General features: G+C 54.2%; 1 protein-coding gene across 1 annotated transcript in view; it reads left to right on the forward strand.

The window, feature by feature from the left end:
- The first annotated feature begins 14825 nt into the window (after window positions 1–14825).
- Window positions 14826–17488, forward strand: part of EML4 (EMAP like 4) — a 96495-nt gene continuing 93832 nt past the window's right edge. The window contains exon 1 of the mRNA XM_049784297.1: window positions 14826–14888. Within this exon, the coding sequence (XP_049640254.1) occupies window positions 14864–14888 (25 nt within the window). The 5' untranslated portion in view covers window positions 14826–14863. The remainder of the gene's footprint in view (window positions 14889–17488) is intronic.

Consider the following 17488-nt stretch of genomic DNA (forward strand, 5'->3'; position numbering starts at 1 on the left):
CCCTGCACTTCTCGTCCCCCAGGAACACGGAGAGGCCCACAAGGCTCAGGCACCCAGGCAGTGACCTGGTCCCCGTCTGCTCTCTCCATCCCTGGGCACCCCCAGAGAAGCCTCAGACAGGCACAGCTGTGGGTGACGGCTCGGGTCAGGGCACCAGTCAGAGAATGATCAGCCGGGGCTGCCGAGGTGCGTGTTGAGCGGAAGGCGTGTGCACCTGTGTGGACATGCGTGTATGTGTGTGAGTGTGTGGGTTTGTGTGTTGGCGTGTGTGTGATTGTGTGTAAGCATGTGAGCATGAGGGTTTGTGTGTGAGTTTGCGTGTGCATATTTGAGTTTGTGCATGTGATTACATATGTGTGTGCGTGTGAGTGAGGAACACAGACTGCTGACTCAGGCCCCACCTGCTTCCTGCCTAGCTAGGGGCTCTCAGAGGAAATATGGGGCCTCAGGTGGTTTTCTCTAGCGCTCTCTCTCTGTCTCTCTGTCTCTCTCTGCTTCCTCATACAATAAGCTGCTTTGGGATGGGGGTGCAGTGATTTTGGACCAGAAAGGCTAGAAGAGGCCTTGGTCAGGCCTAAGTGCTGAGGAGAAAAGGGCTGTTCCATACACTGGGCCGGCTCAGAGTGTGTTTAGAATTGGGGTGCAGAGTGTCTGTCAGAGATGGGGGCCCAGGGAGGGACCCGAGATCCTGAGTGCAACTTCTGGAAGATCCTCTCAGCAGGATCGGTCACAGGACCGTGTCTCGGGCCTGGGCTGGTGACAATCAAGACGTGCCCCTCGCCCCTGTTCCAGGCCCCCCAGCTCCCCAGCATTTGGTCTGACACCTCAAGTCTCTGGGCTTCCCTGTGGGGTTTCTGGCCCAGGGACACAGCCTTGGTCTCTGGGCCAGGCCAGCCAGCTCCCCCTGGGCACAGAGCTCTGATTATAGCGCTCTCTCTCTCTCTCTCTCTCTTGCTCTCTCTTGAGCTCTCTCTCTCTCGCTCTCTCGCTCTCTCTCAACTCAGAGGAGAGGAAGCGATGATGTATCAGTTTCTTGTGTCCATGATAGTTTTCGTTTTGGGGGTCCCAGGAGGCTCAGCTCTCAGCCAGAAGGGTTATGTTTCAGCAGAATGCAAGGCTGCTCTGGCTCCGTAGTACCAGGGATCCCCGGACCACCCCCTCAGTGCTGGGACCCCTGGAGATGCTCGGGGTACCAGTAGTACCAGGGATTAGACTTGAGCTGGGTGCATGTTCCTAGCACGGACCCTAACTGCTGTATTATCTTGTTTGTTATTTGGGGTTTGGGGGAGGCTACAGTGCTCTGGGGTTACTTCTGGCTCTGTATTCAAAGTCACTCCTGCCGGGGTCAGAGCAATAACACAGTGGCGAGGGTGTTTTTCTTATACATGGCTGACTTGAGTTTGATCTCCGTCATCCCATAGGGTCCCCTGAGCCTGCCAGGAGCGACTTCTGAGCACTGCTGGGTGTGACCCAAAAAACAAAAATATAAATAAAAAAGTAGAATCATTCCTACCAATGCCAGGATTGAACCCAGGTCAGCTACGTGCAAGGCAAACACTCTACCCACTGTGCTATCGCTCAAACTGTTGTTTATTTTTGGGAGATTCCAGACATGAACCAGCAACCAGCTCCACATAACAGTGTCGGAGACAGCGCCTGAAGGACTTGGTTCCTACATGGGACAGCACCCACCATGCTGTTGGGGGACTGGGGTGCTCAGAACAGGAACCATCCTTGTCATGGCAGGTGAACCCCGGTTTACTGAGCATACTCACTGGTCTCTACCCCAGAAGAAGAGAAGGAGAAAGCAGCCCTGAAACCTCACTAGTCCTCCAGTCAGATCAGAGGCTGCAGCTCCTCGTCACGTCCAATAGGCCCTTCAGGGGTCCCAGGCTCAATGCCAGAGTAATGAATTGTCCCCAAGCCCCGTAAAAGCTCAAAGAGCCCCGCTTGGGCTCTGTTTGCAGGAATCCATGCTAGCACGAATGGCACCCCCAAAGCATTACGCCTAATTGGAGTCCTGCACACCACTGGGTGTGGTCCCCCCAAACAAAAAATGACAGAAAATAAAAGCCACCTAGCAGACTTCTTATAAGTAAACAAGAGGCGTTGTGTGTGGCCAGGGAACCTCCAGGGATCTGTGACTTTTTGTAGAATCCAGCCAGAGTCACGTCTGCTGCCTTCCTCGACCCTGCTCTGGGGGACGGGCTGAAAGTGCTCCGGGCATTCAGAGGAGAGGCACAGCCTGCTGGTTCCTCTTCCCTCTAGTTCCCAGGAGATGCAGACTTCAGTGCACTTTCATGTACTCAGAATCTGGTGTATGGACCTGTACATACACATGTTATCTTGTACACACGTGCTGTCTCACGCTCACCCTTGCTGTTTGCATGAAGCCAGTTTGAGCCGTTGACTCCCTCCAACTGGGTGTGCTGGTTTTCTCGCTGGAAGAATGTGGAGTTTGGAGAGGATTAAGCCTTTTAGTGTTGGTAAGGCCTTAAGAACGAAGCCCACGCAGGGTAAGTCCTTCCTAAGTATTTCTGAATTAAAGTAAATTCCTTTCTCTTACGATTATTTTTTTAATCCCCATGGCATATATGCGTCTCTACCTGTACCTAGCTGAGGAATTCAGATGAAACTCGAGTCTGGATTCCCTTTGCCTTAAACATTCTCTCCAGCCCCGTTCCAGACGCTTCACTTCTGCAGACGAGCACTTTTCTCTGGGCTTCCATGGCGTTCAGAAATGCCTGCACAGACCTTCGCTTCCTCCAACCCTGGGAAAGCAGCCAAATTTAGTGATCAGCTTTCCAAATTCGTGCCTGGTCATCTGTCCCCCCACTGTGACCACCAGACCCACCTCTTCATCCCTGAGGGCTGCCCTCAAGTCCACTGAGAGTGTCAGCTGGGCCTTCCCTTGTCCAGGGAGTGGATGGTGGAGATGGAGAAAAAGAGGAGACAGCAGGGAAGGACAATGGGTGGTGCACACCCCATCCTGCATGTATGATTTGAAACCCATTGCCCAGCTCTGAGAAGGACCAGGTCCACATGTTGCCTGGACACACTTTGGCTGTGCCGTTGGCATCTGTGCTGCTGAGAGTTCCTAGTATGCAGGAGGGACCCAGTGCTGACCAGCCAATGCTCAGCCCTTTATTTATTTATTTTTTGTCTGATTTGGGGGCCATATCCAGCAGTGCTCAGGGGTTACTGGTGGCTCTGTGTTCTGGAATCACTCCTGACAGGCTCTGGGGACCCTTTGGACTGCCGAATATTGAACCCGGGTCAGCTGTGTGCAAGGCAAGCACCCTCCCCCCATTGTGCTATCGCTCCGGCCACTCCTCTCCTGCCCTTTTAGCAGGCTGGCGGGGTCCCCGGCACTCTCCTGCTGGCTGATCTGATCCTTATGAAGATAATGTCTGAAAAGGGGTGACTCAACCCTGTTTTACAGATGGGGAAATGGAGGCCCAGAGAGACCAGGGCCAGGACTGGGTGCTGGAGACCCTGCTCTGGGATGCCTATAAGATGGGCCTCTCTGCAGGTAGGTTATGGAATCCAAGGCTCTGGAGAGACCGAGGCCGCACAGAGCCAAGGGTGAGGCTGAGGGTGTGAGAGCAGTGTCTTAGGGAGGTCCTGGGGACCCACGAACCATCGGAGGCTGGGATGGGGGCAATACGCTTCTGTGTGAGCTTCTCACACGTGCCTGCTCCATGCCAAGCAGCGGAGGCCTCCACCAAGGCCGGGGAAGCAAAGAGCCCCCAAGAAACTAACAGGTTTGTGTTGCAGTTATGGATGAGTCGTGTACACACACACACACACACACACACACACACACACGCATAAGCAGGCCTTTCTCTGTGGCCTGGCCACACGGCATGGCCGCTCACGCACACCAGCCTTTCCTCCATTCCTGCGGCATCTCAGTCTTTCACGATGGCCTTGGCCAACTCGAATTCCTGACATGCTCAGGTTCTGAATATCTGGTCAAAAGTTTGCTGGTGAAACACGAAACCCCCTTCTCCGCTTGGTTGCCGGCCCTCCCCCTCCTATTAGCATTCTGACATGCGTACCTAAGGTTCTCTCGTTCAAGACTGGCCCGAGCTGTTTCTCTTGGACTCTGTCCAGGCAATCTGGCAAATCCACGCCTGACATGAGCCACAGGGACGTATATATTAGGAGGAAGGAAAAATAAAAACAGCAGAAGCACCAGAATCAGATCACAGCAGATGGGAGCCAGTCCCCTCGATAACCCGGGACCTTTCCGAGAGGAAGGCTTCGTAAAGCTTAAATTGCTCAGCTTTTATTCTTTTTCTTATTTGCTTTTCTTTGTTCGTGAAAATAGATCCTGCTTGCATCACAGATCTTGGTTTTTCCGGAAAGTTCTCCCATGAGTCGACATTTTCATGCAGACCAAGACCGCTGGTTCTGTGGTTCTGAACCTGCCTTTATTTTTCCCTCCTCAGTGGACTGTCTGGGTTGTTCCTAGAGCAGGCGGGAAAGTCTCTCTGCTGATTCCAGAAATTTCCCACCCAGGGCCAGCCCTGACATGTCACAGGGGCTGGGCCTTGCTCTCTACTCTGCATCCATCTGCCTGGCGTCTCTAACCCTCTGCATTTAGGCGAACGAAATGGGAGATGATGGGAAGCTGGGAGTCCCCTCAGGGGTGAAAGCAGGGTCTTCTCAGGCCTCCATTTCACTCTAATCCCACCACATGCCCACAGGGACAAGCGGCCTGCCAGGCTCTGCTCCAGGGACCAGGGAAGAGACAGGCAAGGAGGGAGCAGGCCCGGCCCACTTAGCTGTGGGCAGAACCTCCCAGAGTCTCCCTGAGAGGCTCCTGGGAAAGCCGAGGCAGCTCAGAGCCCCAAAACCAGCCGATGTGGTCTTGCTCAGCGGCCTGTTGGGGGCCCAGGGCGGGCGGGTGGAGATGGCTCATGGGCCAGGAATCCTTAGAGGCGCCCGGCAGGCCTCAGGGACGTTGTGGTGAGGCCTCCGCCACCCTGCTGATACCAGAAACTATTCATTCCACTATGCCCTCGAAGAGGCTGAATTGCAGGGCCTGTGATTACAAAAATTACAGAGACTAGAACACAGGAGAAAACAAAAACAGCCACAGTGGGGGAGCAGAAGAAAGCCCAAAGCCCAGCAGTGGCGCCTGCCCGGGAACAGGCTCTGTGCCCAGTGGCTCTCCAGGGCATCTCAATGTGTCCTGTGCATTGTCAGCCCTAGTTGGGACAGGGACTAGCCCAGGCCACCTCCCTCTCCACGGCCTCTGTAGCAAGAGGGGCCACGTGGCATGTGGCATTGCCTGTGGTTCTCTTCATCCAAGTCACCGGTTTCTTTGTTTGTGACATGGGTCACAATGCCAAGCTAGGCCCTGTCTTCCTTTCAGCCAAGTGTGTACAGGGACCTCAGGCCACAGCTTGACCCCTATTCCTGACCCATGAAAAGTAAAAGCCAGGGGCCAGAGAGGTGGTGCTAGAGCTAAGGCGTCTGCCTTGTAAGCACTAGCCTAGGATGGACTGCAGTTCGATCCCCCAGCATCCCATAGTTCCCCCAAGCCAGGGGCGATTTCTGAGCTCAGAGTCAGGAGTAACCCCTGAGCATCAAATGGGTGTGGCCCAAAAAAACAAAAAGAAAGAAAAGTAAAAGCCACCTCACAGGCCCTCCCTCAAGCTCCACAGGGCACCACAGAGCCCCACAGAGTCCCCCACAGGGCCCCACGCAGCCACTTTTTGAGTTTCCCTCCAGAGCTTCCAGAGTTTCCCCTCCAGTATGGATGGGAGGAGGAAAATGTTTGCGCTTTTGTAACATCGAGGCAGGGCCAGCACAGGTTCCCGAGACACCCTGAGTCTGCAGAGATGCCTCTTGTGCAGTCAGTCACTCCCAGAACCTGTCTGATGGCCGGGGCAGGCTTCTATCCAGACAGGTGTCTCCCAAATGTCCTGTCACAAGGGTCTGGGCACAGTGGAGAGGAAGCTGGTCTAGCACAAAAATAACCCAGATTCCATCACATCCGGGTTCCATCACGACAACCTATGATCCCCGGAGCCCACCAAGTGATCCCTGAGCACTTGGTCTTCCAGCTTCTAAGAACCAGGAGCCACCTCAGAGGGGCTAGAGCACAAGGCAGAATCTGACGAAGGGGGCCCGGAGAGATAGCACAGCGGCGTTTGCCTTGCAAGCAGCCGATCCGGGACCAAAGATGGTTGGTTCGAATCCCGGTGTCCCATATGGTCCCCCGTGCCTGCCAGGAGCTATTTCTGAGCAGACAGCCAGGAGTAACCCCTGAGCACTGCCGGGTGTGGCCCAAAAACCAAAAAAAAAAAAAAAAAAAAAAAAAGAATCTGACGAAGGGGCCGCCCCATGGAAGCCCAGGATAGGGGCTTCGGGGGCCACACGGTCCCTCCATGCCTGTTTCTTCTCTGCCCAAATCCCCCCAACGCTGCTGCAGAGACGTGGAGTCTACTCAGACTCGGCTCCTGCTAGTGGCCCCTCAGACCAGGAGACAAGGAGGCACTCACGGTGAGTGGGGAAGGACCTCGGGAAGTCCAGCCAGGGTGGCTGATGGTAAGCAGGGAGCCCTGTAACCATCCCATCCGGGACCTGGGATGTAAGCTAGGCCACATAGTCTCAGCTGTGCCGGCCCTGGGCACCGGTGGAAGGAAGGGGTCCTGAAAGGGGAGAAGCCGAGGGGAGTCCCATGCACACACATGCAAGTACACACATATAGAGACACACACACATGTGCAATGTACCACACACATGTAGAAACATGTACATATACAAACACACATGCAAATAGGCATACACTACAGCCATCTGCATATACGTACATACTCTTGACCCCTTTGGACATGTAAGCAGAATACACACATCCATAAATGAATTCGGTCTGCAATTGTGCTCAGAACCTGAAGCCAGTGAAGTAGCAAAAGCAGACAGTATTTGCCAAGAGAGAAGCGACCATGAACGGGGCCACCAAGAGCCAGAGAGCAGTGTGGCCCTGGACCCCTCCGATCCAAGGGGCCAGCCCCGATTTTTCTCGTAACTGCTCTTGACTCTTCGGTTTCTTTGTTATGGTTTATGAGCCACACCTCTCGGTGCTCAGGGGTTACTCCTGCTTCTGTGCTCAGAGATATCACTTCTGGCAGGCTCCGGGGACCCTATGGGATGCCGGAGTTCAAATCTGGGTCTGTCCCGAGTTGGTTGTGTGCAAGACAAACGCCTTACCAGTGTGCTATCACCCCGACCCTGACTCTTCGGTTTCTGAGCTCCTGAGAAAGACTGCAAGAACAGCGAGTTCATCTTCTATCTAGCTTATGATAATATTGAGATCAGAGGCACTTGACTTGTGCTTTCGGCTTTTCCAAGATTTATTTCCACCGATCTGCTTCACTGTCTGGTGCCTGGGCTCACTTAGTCCCCGCAGGGAGCCTTCCCTCACCCTAAGGGTCAGCACTGAGACCCCGCAGGCAGGCGGCCTGGCCTTGTGCGGGAGGGACTAGGCCGCACAGATGCTGGCTCAGGAGGGGCAGGCCAGGCCCGGGGGAGATGCAGGGGAGCCCAGGCAGCCTGAACCCCCTCCTCTGCGCCCCACTGGGGCCCACCCACTGGGGTCCAGGCTCCCTCACACATCTTCCCCCCACTGAAGCCTGGAGCCCAACACAGGCTCCTTCCTAAGCCCACAAGACCGCTCGGGTTTCAGCCCCCCTTGGCCTGCTGCTGGCTGCTGCACTGAAGGGCCTGGCATCTCTTTTCGTTCCTTCCTCTGCTTTGGGCTCCCAAGTGGTGCTCCAGTCTCGCACTGCTCAACACAGCTGCATTTCTGCCTCGCAACCATCTCCCGGCCCAGGATTGCAGGTTCTTCTGTTGGGTGGGACTGTACCCCAACTCCCAAGCTGACCCCGAGTCTCTATTTCTGCGGCTCAGGGAGTGGGGTGAGGTGGGGTTGGAGCTGGGTCAGAATCAAACCTGCCTGCCACCAGCTTCTTCTTTCAGACCTACCAGGGCTTGGGGTGAGGGGGTCCTCGGCGAGTCCTCCTTGCTTCTCCTGCCTCAGCCTCCTGATTGCTCCCCTCTGGTCGCTTCCTCCCAGCTGCCAAATCCCTGGTTACTTTTGGTCACTTTCCATCTGGACCTCTTTGCTCCTCTTCCCTGCTGCTAGAGGGGTAGGTGGGGACCAGCCGCAGGCCACAGCCTTCCAGCCCTGACCCCACTTCCTGCCTTCCCTTCCCGCCTTGCACCCCAACCTAGTCCCAAACAGAGGGAGAGTGAAACCATAGCCTAGGCCGCCTGGGAAGGCCGTCCCGCACCCCGAAATGCATTTCGGTCACAAGATTGGCCCAGAGATGGACAAGGGCCAGTTTTCACACTCCAGCCAGCCCCACTAGCCATCAAGAGTGTGGATTTGGGGTGGTCAGGTTCTACTGCTGCCTGCTTCGGGGCTCATCTAACCACTACTCAGGATGTTGTTCCTGCTGTCCAATGTTGACTCACAAACGGCCCTTCAGAAATATTTTATTTGCGAGCAGAGAACACCCCACGCTATTAATTTTGAGGCTGGACTTCCCCGATGGGAACTTCCCACTCGGACTTTGTTGTTTCCAAATTCCATCTTGCAGGGCTGGAGCGACAGGACGTTTGCCTTGCACGTGGCTGACCTGGGTTCAATCCCTGAGCGCCGCCAGGAGTCATTCCTGAGTGGGGAGCCAGTTGTAACCCCTGAACATGAACAGGCTTGGCCCCAAAACAAACAAACAAAAGCAAACCAAATAAGTTCTGTCTTGTGAAAGGCTGCTGTGTCTGGGGCGGGGGATAGGGAGGAGGAGGGGGAGAGTGGTGGTCTGCAGCAATTGTCTATGTGTGACAGTCAGCATTAATTTGAAGCACCCCCTCAAAATGGGGGGGAACTCCAGCAGATGGAGACATAGGGAAGTGCATTCTACCGTCTCAGCAAGTCCAAGCCCCCTTCCGGGTCACCAATGCTGGCTGGGCCCTGGGAAAACAGGGCCTGGTTTGGGGGGGAGGGGCTGAATTTCTTCTCACTGCCCTCACGCCCTTCAGAACCTTCAAGGGTGGGTGTCCTCTCCCTCTCAGAGATGCATCTGGTCACCTTCAACTTGTAGCACCTGCCAAGACTTCACAGCCCTGCTAATTGCTTGATTCCTTCTGAGGTCAGTCTGGAAAGTCTCAGGTAAAAGATAACAATCGTGCCAAGATTGGCAAAAGTTATTTAATAAGCGTATTTTTAACCAGTCTCTGCAGATGTAGGCTGAGAAGGAACATGGAATTCATATATGCAAAGGGGAAAATGTTTGTGTTTTCTTTTCCATTTGCATCTTTAATGGTTTTGGAAAACAGAACAAGCGTCTAAAAGAAGGAAAACAATCTCTATCCCCATCTGCTTTCTCTCCTTTTGAATTTCATTCCCAAGTGACATCTACTTTTTAGCACTTTGAGGATGAAGCCTCCCACACTCTCTCCCTGCTCTTGCAATAATTTTAAAAGTTTTCCCCAAGCATTCTTTATGGTTAAAGCGAGAACAAATCTGCCATTTAGACTCTTTCAAGCACTGCTTATGTTAAACTTATTAGAAAGACAAAGAGCTCCTTTTCACCCCCCTCAGATTCAGCTAATGTGGGGTTCTGAAGACCAAAGGAAAACATTCTTTCCCCTCTATCAAACTTATGCTGATGTGGATAATCAGTTTATATAATCCACACTGTTCCATGACTATGAGCTTAAGACAATCAAATAGAAGGGCCCAAAGTAGACTCTGAAACCAGGGCCTCTCTTTCAGAAACCAGCAAGACACACAAATCTCCTCAGAGTCCCAACTGTTTTCCATGACGCTTGGAAAATGAATGAGGAAGATAAAGACAAGAGCCCATAAAGGCCTTTCAAGATTATCTGGTTGACCTTGAAGAGAGTGCGGAGAAAGGAGTCCAGCAGAGAACTCTGATCTTGTCCTTCAAGACCTCAGAAGCTGGGACGAGGGGCATTATCTGTCTTCTCTGTATTCCCAAACCCACTCATTACCCAGCGTGTTCTGACACAGTCAAGGAAGGGTGGGAGTGGATGGAGGCATGCCAGGGAAACTAGTTTGTTCCATTGGTCATTGTGTTTGTTTGTTTGTTTTTGGTGATGTAAGATAGTTTTTATTGGAACTTGCTTAGGAGGATGTGAGGAGTGAGAGAGGAAGTGTGTGTGTGTGTGTGTGTGTGTGTGTGAGAGAGAGAGAGAGAGAGAGAGAGAGAGAGAGAGAGAGAGAGAGAGAGAAACAGAGAGAAACAGAGAGAAACAGAGAGAAACAGAGAAACAGAAAGACACACAGAGAAAGAGAGAAACAGACAGAGACAGAGAATCTGGACTTCTCCAATGAAACAAGCAGAGACAGAGAGACAAAAGTGTGAGAAACCTATGGAAAAGAGAATACAACTTGAGGAGCAAATCTCACCTGCTGAAAAGGCTCCAGAGGAAGCAGGTAATGGGGCACCACTTCCTGGGGTCCCCAGAGCATCACCAGGGGTCAGATCCCAAGCACAGAGACAGGAATCTCTACTGAGCAACACCAGTTGTGGCCCCCAAACAAAACAAAACAAAACAAAATATTAGAAAGCTGGTTGGGTCTCAAGGCCCAGAGAGAAAAACAAAACACAAACACCTTTTGAGGAGCCTTAGTTCCTCTTCGCCAAACACGCTGGGACTGATGGACAGATGGAACCTGCGGTTTTCCTTCGTGCTTGAAGGCCCCCAGAGAACAGCCTCCAGGGAGAGGAGAGTGGGAGGGCAGAGAGCAAAGGTGGAATCTGGCAGGCCAAGGTGCGGGGAAAGAGCTTCAGTCCTGTTCTCAGCGTGGGGATTTGGCTAGAGCCAAGGCACCCCAGGTCTCTGGGGTTTAAGAGACTCGAGTTCCCTGAGTTGGAAAATAAGTTTCCAATGTCAGAATTGCAGGGGAAGAAGAGAGACGAGTCGCCTTCCAGGAAGGCCTGTTCCCGGGTACTTGTGGAGAGTAAGTGGGCAAAGGAGCCTCAGCAAGAAGAGTCAGCTTTAAGGGAGACACTCTTGGAGTCTTCACAAGGCCCGCAGGATTCCAGAGCCATTCTCCAGGAGACTCAGTGTCTCTGCTACTGGCTCTTTGCCGAAGGAACATCTTAGTTCATTGGTGCCTCCCAGGTTTCTGTTTTTAAAAAGACTTTTTGGGGGCCCCAGTGATAGCACAACAGTAGGGTCTTTGCCTTGCATACAGGACGGACCCAGGTTCGATTCCCGGCATCCCATATGGTCCCCTGAGCCTGCCAGGAGCCATTTCTTAGCTCAGAGTCGGGCGTAACCCCCGAGCGCCACCAAATGTGGGCCAAAAACCAAAAGAAAAAAAAAAGACTTTTGGTGAATTGGAGTTATTACTAATGATGTATTAATGAAGTAACCAAAATGTGCCGAATTATTTTGAGACTCAAATAAAGTTAAGCTTAAAGTCTTCCATGCAGGGGAAGGTCTCAAGGCTGCGTTTCCACTCCAGATTGCCTTTTTCATGCTTCCTGTTTCCCTCTGTCTGGCTGCTGAAATGGTCCTGAATATTTGACGTATCTGGCTAAGGGAAAATTGAGTTGGGGATACATCTGATTTCAGACGTAATGAGGTTCAGCTCCGAAGTCATTGCAATTTAATCAAGTTATTTTTGGCCCTCTTGGGTCAGTAACAGAACCCAGGAGCGCTGCTGCTGAATCCCCTACCCAGATTTTGCCAGCACCTGGCCAGGGGGAGGCGGGGCTGGGGATCAGAACATGGCTGGCACAGGAAGTACCAGCATGGGAGAAACCACCTTTGAAACTCCAAATGCCAAAACTCATCCAGGGAAGACTCGCCCAGTCACCATCTAGATTTGGCTCTAAGAGAATGTTTGGTCCTCACTGACGTCGAAGTTTTCTCCTGTTAGGAACAGACCCCATAATGAAGTCTATTAAACTTGTAGACTCACTGCATTCCCCCTTCCTTTTTTTTTTTTTTTCCAAATGAGAATTATCCAAAATGAAGCTGATCTGAATTCTGCCAGTCTGTTCTCAATTTGTGAGCTGTTTCCACTTAGCCCAAACCAGCCATCGATCGTAGAGGTGACTCTGACCAAGCATGCTGAGGAAGAGCCTGACCCCCTTCTGCTGAAAGTGACAGTCACATTTTCTTTTCTTTTCTTTTCTTTTCTTCTTTTCTTTTTTTTTTTTGGGGGGGGGCACACCCGGCAGTGCTCAGGGGTCACTCCTGGCTGTCTGCTCAGAAATAGCTCCTGGCAGGCACGGGGGACCCTATGGGACACCGGGATTCGAACCAACCACCTTTGGTCCTGGATCGGCTGCTTGCAAGGCAAACGCCGCTGTGTTATCTCTCCGGGCCCGGCAGTCACATTCTAAACCTGCTTAGGGCCTCTATGACAAGAAGCTGGGGTACCAACATATGAAGCAACTGAGTGCAAAATCTGTCACAGCAGGACCCCAGTGAAGGATCTTTCCTCTTGGGGCCGGGGTTGGGTCACACCTGGAAATATTCAGGGGTAGTCTTGGCTCTGTACTCCTGGCAGTGCTTGAGGGGGCCATATGGGATGCTGGGGATCAAACCTGGGTGAACCATGTGTTAGGCGAATACTGTCCCTGGTACTATCTCTTTGGCCCCTGAAGGATGTTTTTATTTTTAGCACCTGATAGTGCTCAGGGGTTACTCCTGACTCTGTGTTCAGGACACATCCCTGGCAGTGTTGGGGTGACTGACCATATGGGATGCCTGGGATCAAACCCGGGTCGGCGAACACTTTACCTGCTGTGCCATCATTCCAGCCCTCCCTGAAGGGTCTTTAAAGGGGGAAGAAACAAACCATTGAAGAGATGCTTTGTGTGCGACTAACAGTTCAGGGTATTGGAGGCTGCTGAGCAGGTAATGAATGATGACATTTCTCCCCTGTCAAGATTGATTGTTTTCGAAGGTTTCTTAACATATGCAAAAATTTTAGACGAAGTCAACACTTCATTGGACCTAATTTTGTACTTGTGAATTTGTGTTCACCTTCCTCAAAAGTTTCCCCTGAGAGAGTGACTATTCAGGACCCACAGCACTGTGTCCTTCTCTCTGCTCCCAACATAGGGGACCCTGTGTGGAGCCATGTAGTAAAACAACACAGACTGGTCAGACAGGTGCAGGACCTCAGGTCCTGCTGTGATGGGCCTCGGCAGAGAGCCACATGCAGGGCACAGCCATGATACACGGTGAAACTTCCAGAAATGGACCCCGAGGCGAGGGAAAGCATGGGTCATGGTTTAAAGTTGAAGGAGCTTCAGCCCTCAGTCTACACCCTGGGTTTCTCTCGGCTGCCTTGGGCCCATGTGCACAGCTGAGGACTCTGAGGACACGTGTCTCACTTCTGCAGAAGGAAAGACACTCGGATCTTTAGGGGGATTTTTGCTTATTTGTTTTGGAGCCACATACAGCTGTGCTCAGTGGTAACTCCTGGCAGGCTCGGGGGGGTGGGTGGGGGGGGGAGACGGACGGACCCCATGGGATGCCAGAGATGGAACCCGGGTTAGCTATGTGCAAGCAAAACACCCTAATGCTGTATTATCTCTCCAGCCCCTTTAGGGGGTATTTTTAGGGGACTTGGGACCCCATCCTTTGCAGTCCAGGGCTCCTACTCTCAGGTTTCCACCTCTCCCGTCTGATCCTGGCTTTGTTAATGGGAGGAATCCACGCCTTAAGAGCCAAAACATAAAGGCGGCCGGGGCCTTGGAGGAGTAAGGGAAGGGGACACGCTCAGATGGGTCCGGTAAATCATGGGTTGGGACGGGCCCAGTGGAGTTGCAGGCAGCAGGACTGAGTGAGGCCTGCCCGCTCGATCCAGGTCCCAGGGAGGCTGTGAGCTGGCCCCGAGGCCCCTACCAGGCCCATCTGGGGCGATCACGAAGCCGTCTGCCCTGCAGATCTGCCGGGCCTACAGCCCACGCAGGGCCTTGGCCTCCCCGAGGTTCCCCCCACGGGTGGGTCCATAGTCCAGAGGGGCTCCCCTTTCGCAGGCAGGGTGGGTGCAAACCACTCTCCTAAGCCCAGAACCAAGAGAGCCTGTCTGCATGGGGGACGCCGGGCCGGCGGTGGAGGGAGAGAGGAGAAGGTGGTTCCGGCCGAGGAGCTGGCAACGCACGCAGCCCAGACCAGGGTCGAGGCTTGCACAGGTGGGCTGCCCGCTCGGCTCGGCTCGGCTCGGCTCGGCTCGGCTCGGCTCGGCTCGGCTCGGCTCGGCTCGGCTCGGCTCGGCTCGGCTCGGCGCGCAGGCGCAGGCGCAGGCCGGGCGGCGTGGAAGCCGCCGCTAAGGGGAGGGGGCGGGGCTGGCAGAGACCACGCCCCGCGCCGCCGCGTGGAGGCGGGACCGGAAGCGCGCCGGCGCCGTGCGCGGCGGGGGCGTGACCCGGCTCGCGTCGTGTACCTCGATTGGGCCGGGGCGTGCGCGGGGCGACGGGGGCGTGGCGCGCGCGGCGTGGCTCGGTCCGCGCGCTGGGGCGGGGGCGTGGCGTGCGCGGCGTCGGGGGCGTGGCCCGGCTCGCAGGGAGCAACGGAGGCGTGGCCTGTGCGGCTTGGGGCGTGGCTAGTGGGGCGTAGGGCGTGGCATGAGCGACGTGGGGCGTGCCCCGTGGGACGTCGGGGGCGTGGCCTGCGCGGCGGGCGGGCGACTGTGTCCGCCGGACTGACGGCCTCCCCGGGCGGCGGGGCGGGGCCGGGCGGCTTCTTCGGTGTGCGCGAGGCGGCGGGCGGTCGAGCGAGGGAGCGATCGAGCGGCGTCCGCGGAGCGCGTCGTGGTCTGAATGAAGCGGCCGGCCCGGCGCGGCCCCGCAAGATGGACGGCTTCGCCGGCAGCCTGGGTGAGTCGGGCGCGTTGTGTCCGGCGTCCGTCCCTCCGTCCGTCCGTCCGTCCGTCCCTCCATGTTGTGGTCCGGGGTGACCCCGCCGCCCGCCCGTCCGCCCCGCAGGCACCTGCGCCCCTCGCCTCGAGCCGCGTCGCCCTCCCGCCCCGCGGCCTTCCGGCGCCCGCCCGGGCCTCGTGGCTGCTCGCGGCCTCCGCCCGGCCCGGCCCGGCCGCCCGCCCGCCACACGACGCCTCGGCCGAGGCGGCTCCGCTGCTGCCCCCGCGTCCCGCCCGCACACCCGGGAGGGCTTCGGGGCCCGCGCGCCGCCGCCACACCCACCCGGCCGGGCCTCGCCGGGCTCCGCAGCCCCCGTCGAGCGGGACGCTTCCCTGGCAGCCGCGCACGACACCGCCGTGCAGGGCGCTTTGGCGGTCCGACCTTCCTTAGTGGCCACCGCTGTCCTGTCTCCAGATGCGCCCGGGCAGGGGCAGGGGCTGCGGAAAGGGCCCCCCTCAGAGAAGCCCAGAGAGCCGCCTGGCGAGCCCCCGCCGGACCAACGGATCGCGCCCCCTTCAGCACATCTGGTTGGCACGCACGTAGTCCAAGAAGGTCTTTCACTTCACCTCTGCACTCCAGGGGCTGCGGGCAACACGGCTGGGACCCACACTGCGGGGTTTCCCTAAGGCTTCGTTCCTCGGACTCATTCCTAAGGACAGAACTTTAGAGACGCTCGTCTCGAGGGCCCGGAGCTCAGGGGTCTCTCCGGGGGTCTCTAGAAACCCAGCGCTGGCTGTGAGGGGGTCGGATCACACTTGGCCTCTGGCGAAGCGAGCGGCCGAACCGCCTCGGCACTCTTGTCCAGGCCCTGGCGTTTACTTCTTTGTTTTCAATTGTGTGCCGTGGGGAAGCTCTCTAACCATCCGTATTCACGGCCTCCCTCCCTGTCTCCACACTGCAAGCGCTTCCTACACGGAGTAGATGTAGCCTTTAGCTTAAATCTCACGTAGGTGCCGAGTAGGAGCTGTCGGGGCCCCTTTTGTACGCCGGCCTTCCAAAAGCAGGGCTTAGATGCGCTCGATGCTTCATCTTTTTAACCTCTCTTTTCTAGTGAGATCAAGACAAACCTGCACTGTTTCTTCTGCCCCCAAGTATGAAATATTTCCGACTTCATTAGCATCATCATTTAAAACCTTTTTCTGTTTTACATGAGATTTACCCCTTAAAAGAATGATGCACTGCATCATTTAAAAATATTAATCAGGGGGGCCGGAGACATAGCATGGAGGTAAGGCATTTGTCTTGCATGCAGGAGGACGGTGGTTTGAATCCCCGCATCCCATAGCGTCCCCGAGCCTGCCAGGAGCGATTTCTGAACGTAGAGCCAGGAATAACCCCTGAGCACTGCCGGGTGTGACTCCCCCCCCCCCCCCAAAAAAAAACAAACAAACAAAAAATATTAGAAAGATTTTTTTCTTTTAGTCACACAGTGTCTCATGTGATGACATTATTGGAATTTATATTACACAACTTTTTATTTCTTGTTGGTTCTCTCTTGAAATGCTAGTGGTTGGCTTACATTATTTAACATGGCATGACTTGGAACTTTTAAATGGTCACTAGCATCTAAACAAGAGGTATCTTTTTAAATTTCTCATTATAACATTGATTTACCAAGTTGTTCATAATACAGTTGTTTCGAGCATTAAACGTTCCATCCTCAGTATGACCTTCCTTCCACCAATGTCCCCCACTTCCCACTCACCACCACACCTTCCCCTCATGTAGGCAGAAACGAAGTCACTTCATATTATTTATTACAACACAAAGGCAAATGAAGTGATTGAAACTTAGATCAGCACTGTCAGTTTGAAATAATTGTTCCATTGTTGTCAGTAAAGTCATTGTCTGAGGATATATAGGACGATGGTTGGTGTTTGATAAAAGCTTTCTCTGCTACTGTTTAGACCAGGGATCTCAAACTCAATTTACCTGGGGGCTGCAGGAGGCAAAGTCGGGGTGATCCTTGAGTGCAAAGTCAGTAGTAAGCCTTGAACGTTAGGGGATGTGACCCAAACAACTAAAACAAAACAAAAAACATTCCTCAAGGGCAGGGCCACCAAATGTTGTACGGAGGGCCGTGAGTTTGAGACCCCTGGTTTAGACTCACCTAGCTTGGTGGTCTAAAAATTAGAGTATTTCTTAACCTGAGTGTAGATTAACACCAGTTTTGTCCTTGGTTCTGTGTGCGCTTGTCCTTTTGGGAAGGACAAATAGGAGACATGCTGCTTGCCGGTTAGGAGCTAGCAGTCTGGTTTACACGGATATCTGGAGAGGTTTAAGTGCAGGTGCCAGACCAGAGTGGAGAAGGAAGCACGGTTGAGAATGCTGTTCCCTTCTGAGAGAACAGTTGGAGACTGCGGAATTTACCTGACTGGCTTTTAATTTTACTTTTTGGTTTCGGGGTGATACCTGGTGGTGCTCAGGAGACTACATGTGGTTCTGGGGATTAAATTTGGGATGGTTTGGGACTGAGCTTGGGATGGCTTCATGCAAGCACATTGTACATGCTCTCCAGGCCAAGTCTGTTTTTTTTCCTAATGAACTAATTTTGTCTG

This window comes from Suncus etruscus, chromosome 12 (assembly GCF_024139225.1).
Source record: "Suncus etruscus isolate mSunEtr1 chromosome 12, mSunEtr1.pri.cur, whole genome shotgun sequence".
Classification (NCBI taxonomy): Eukaryota; Metazoa; Chordata; class Mammalia; order Eulipotyphla; family Soricidae; genus Suncus; species Suncus etruscus.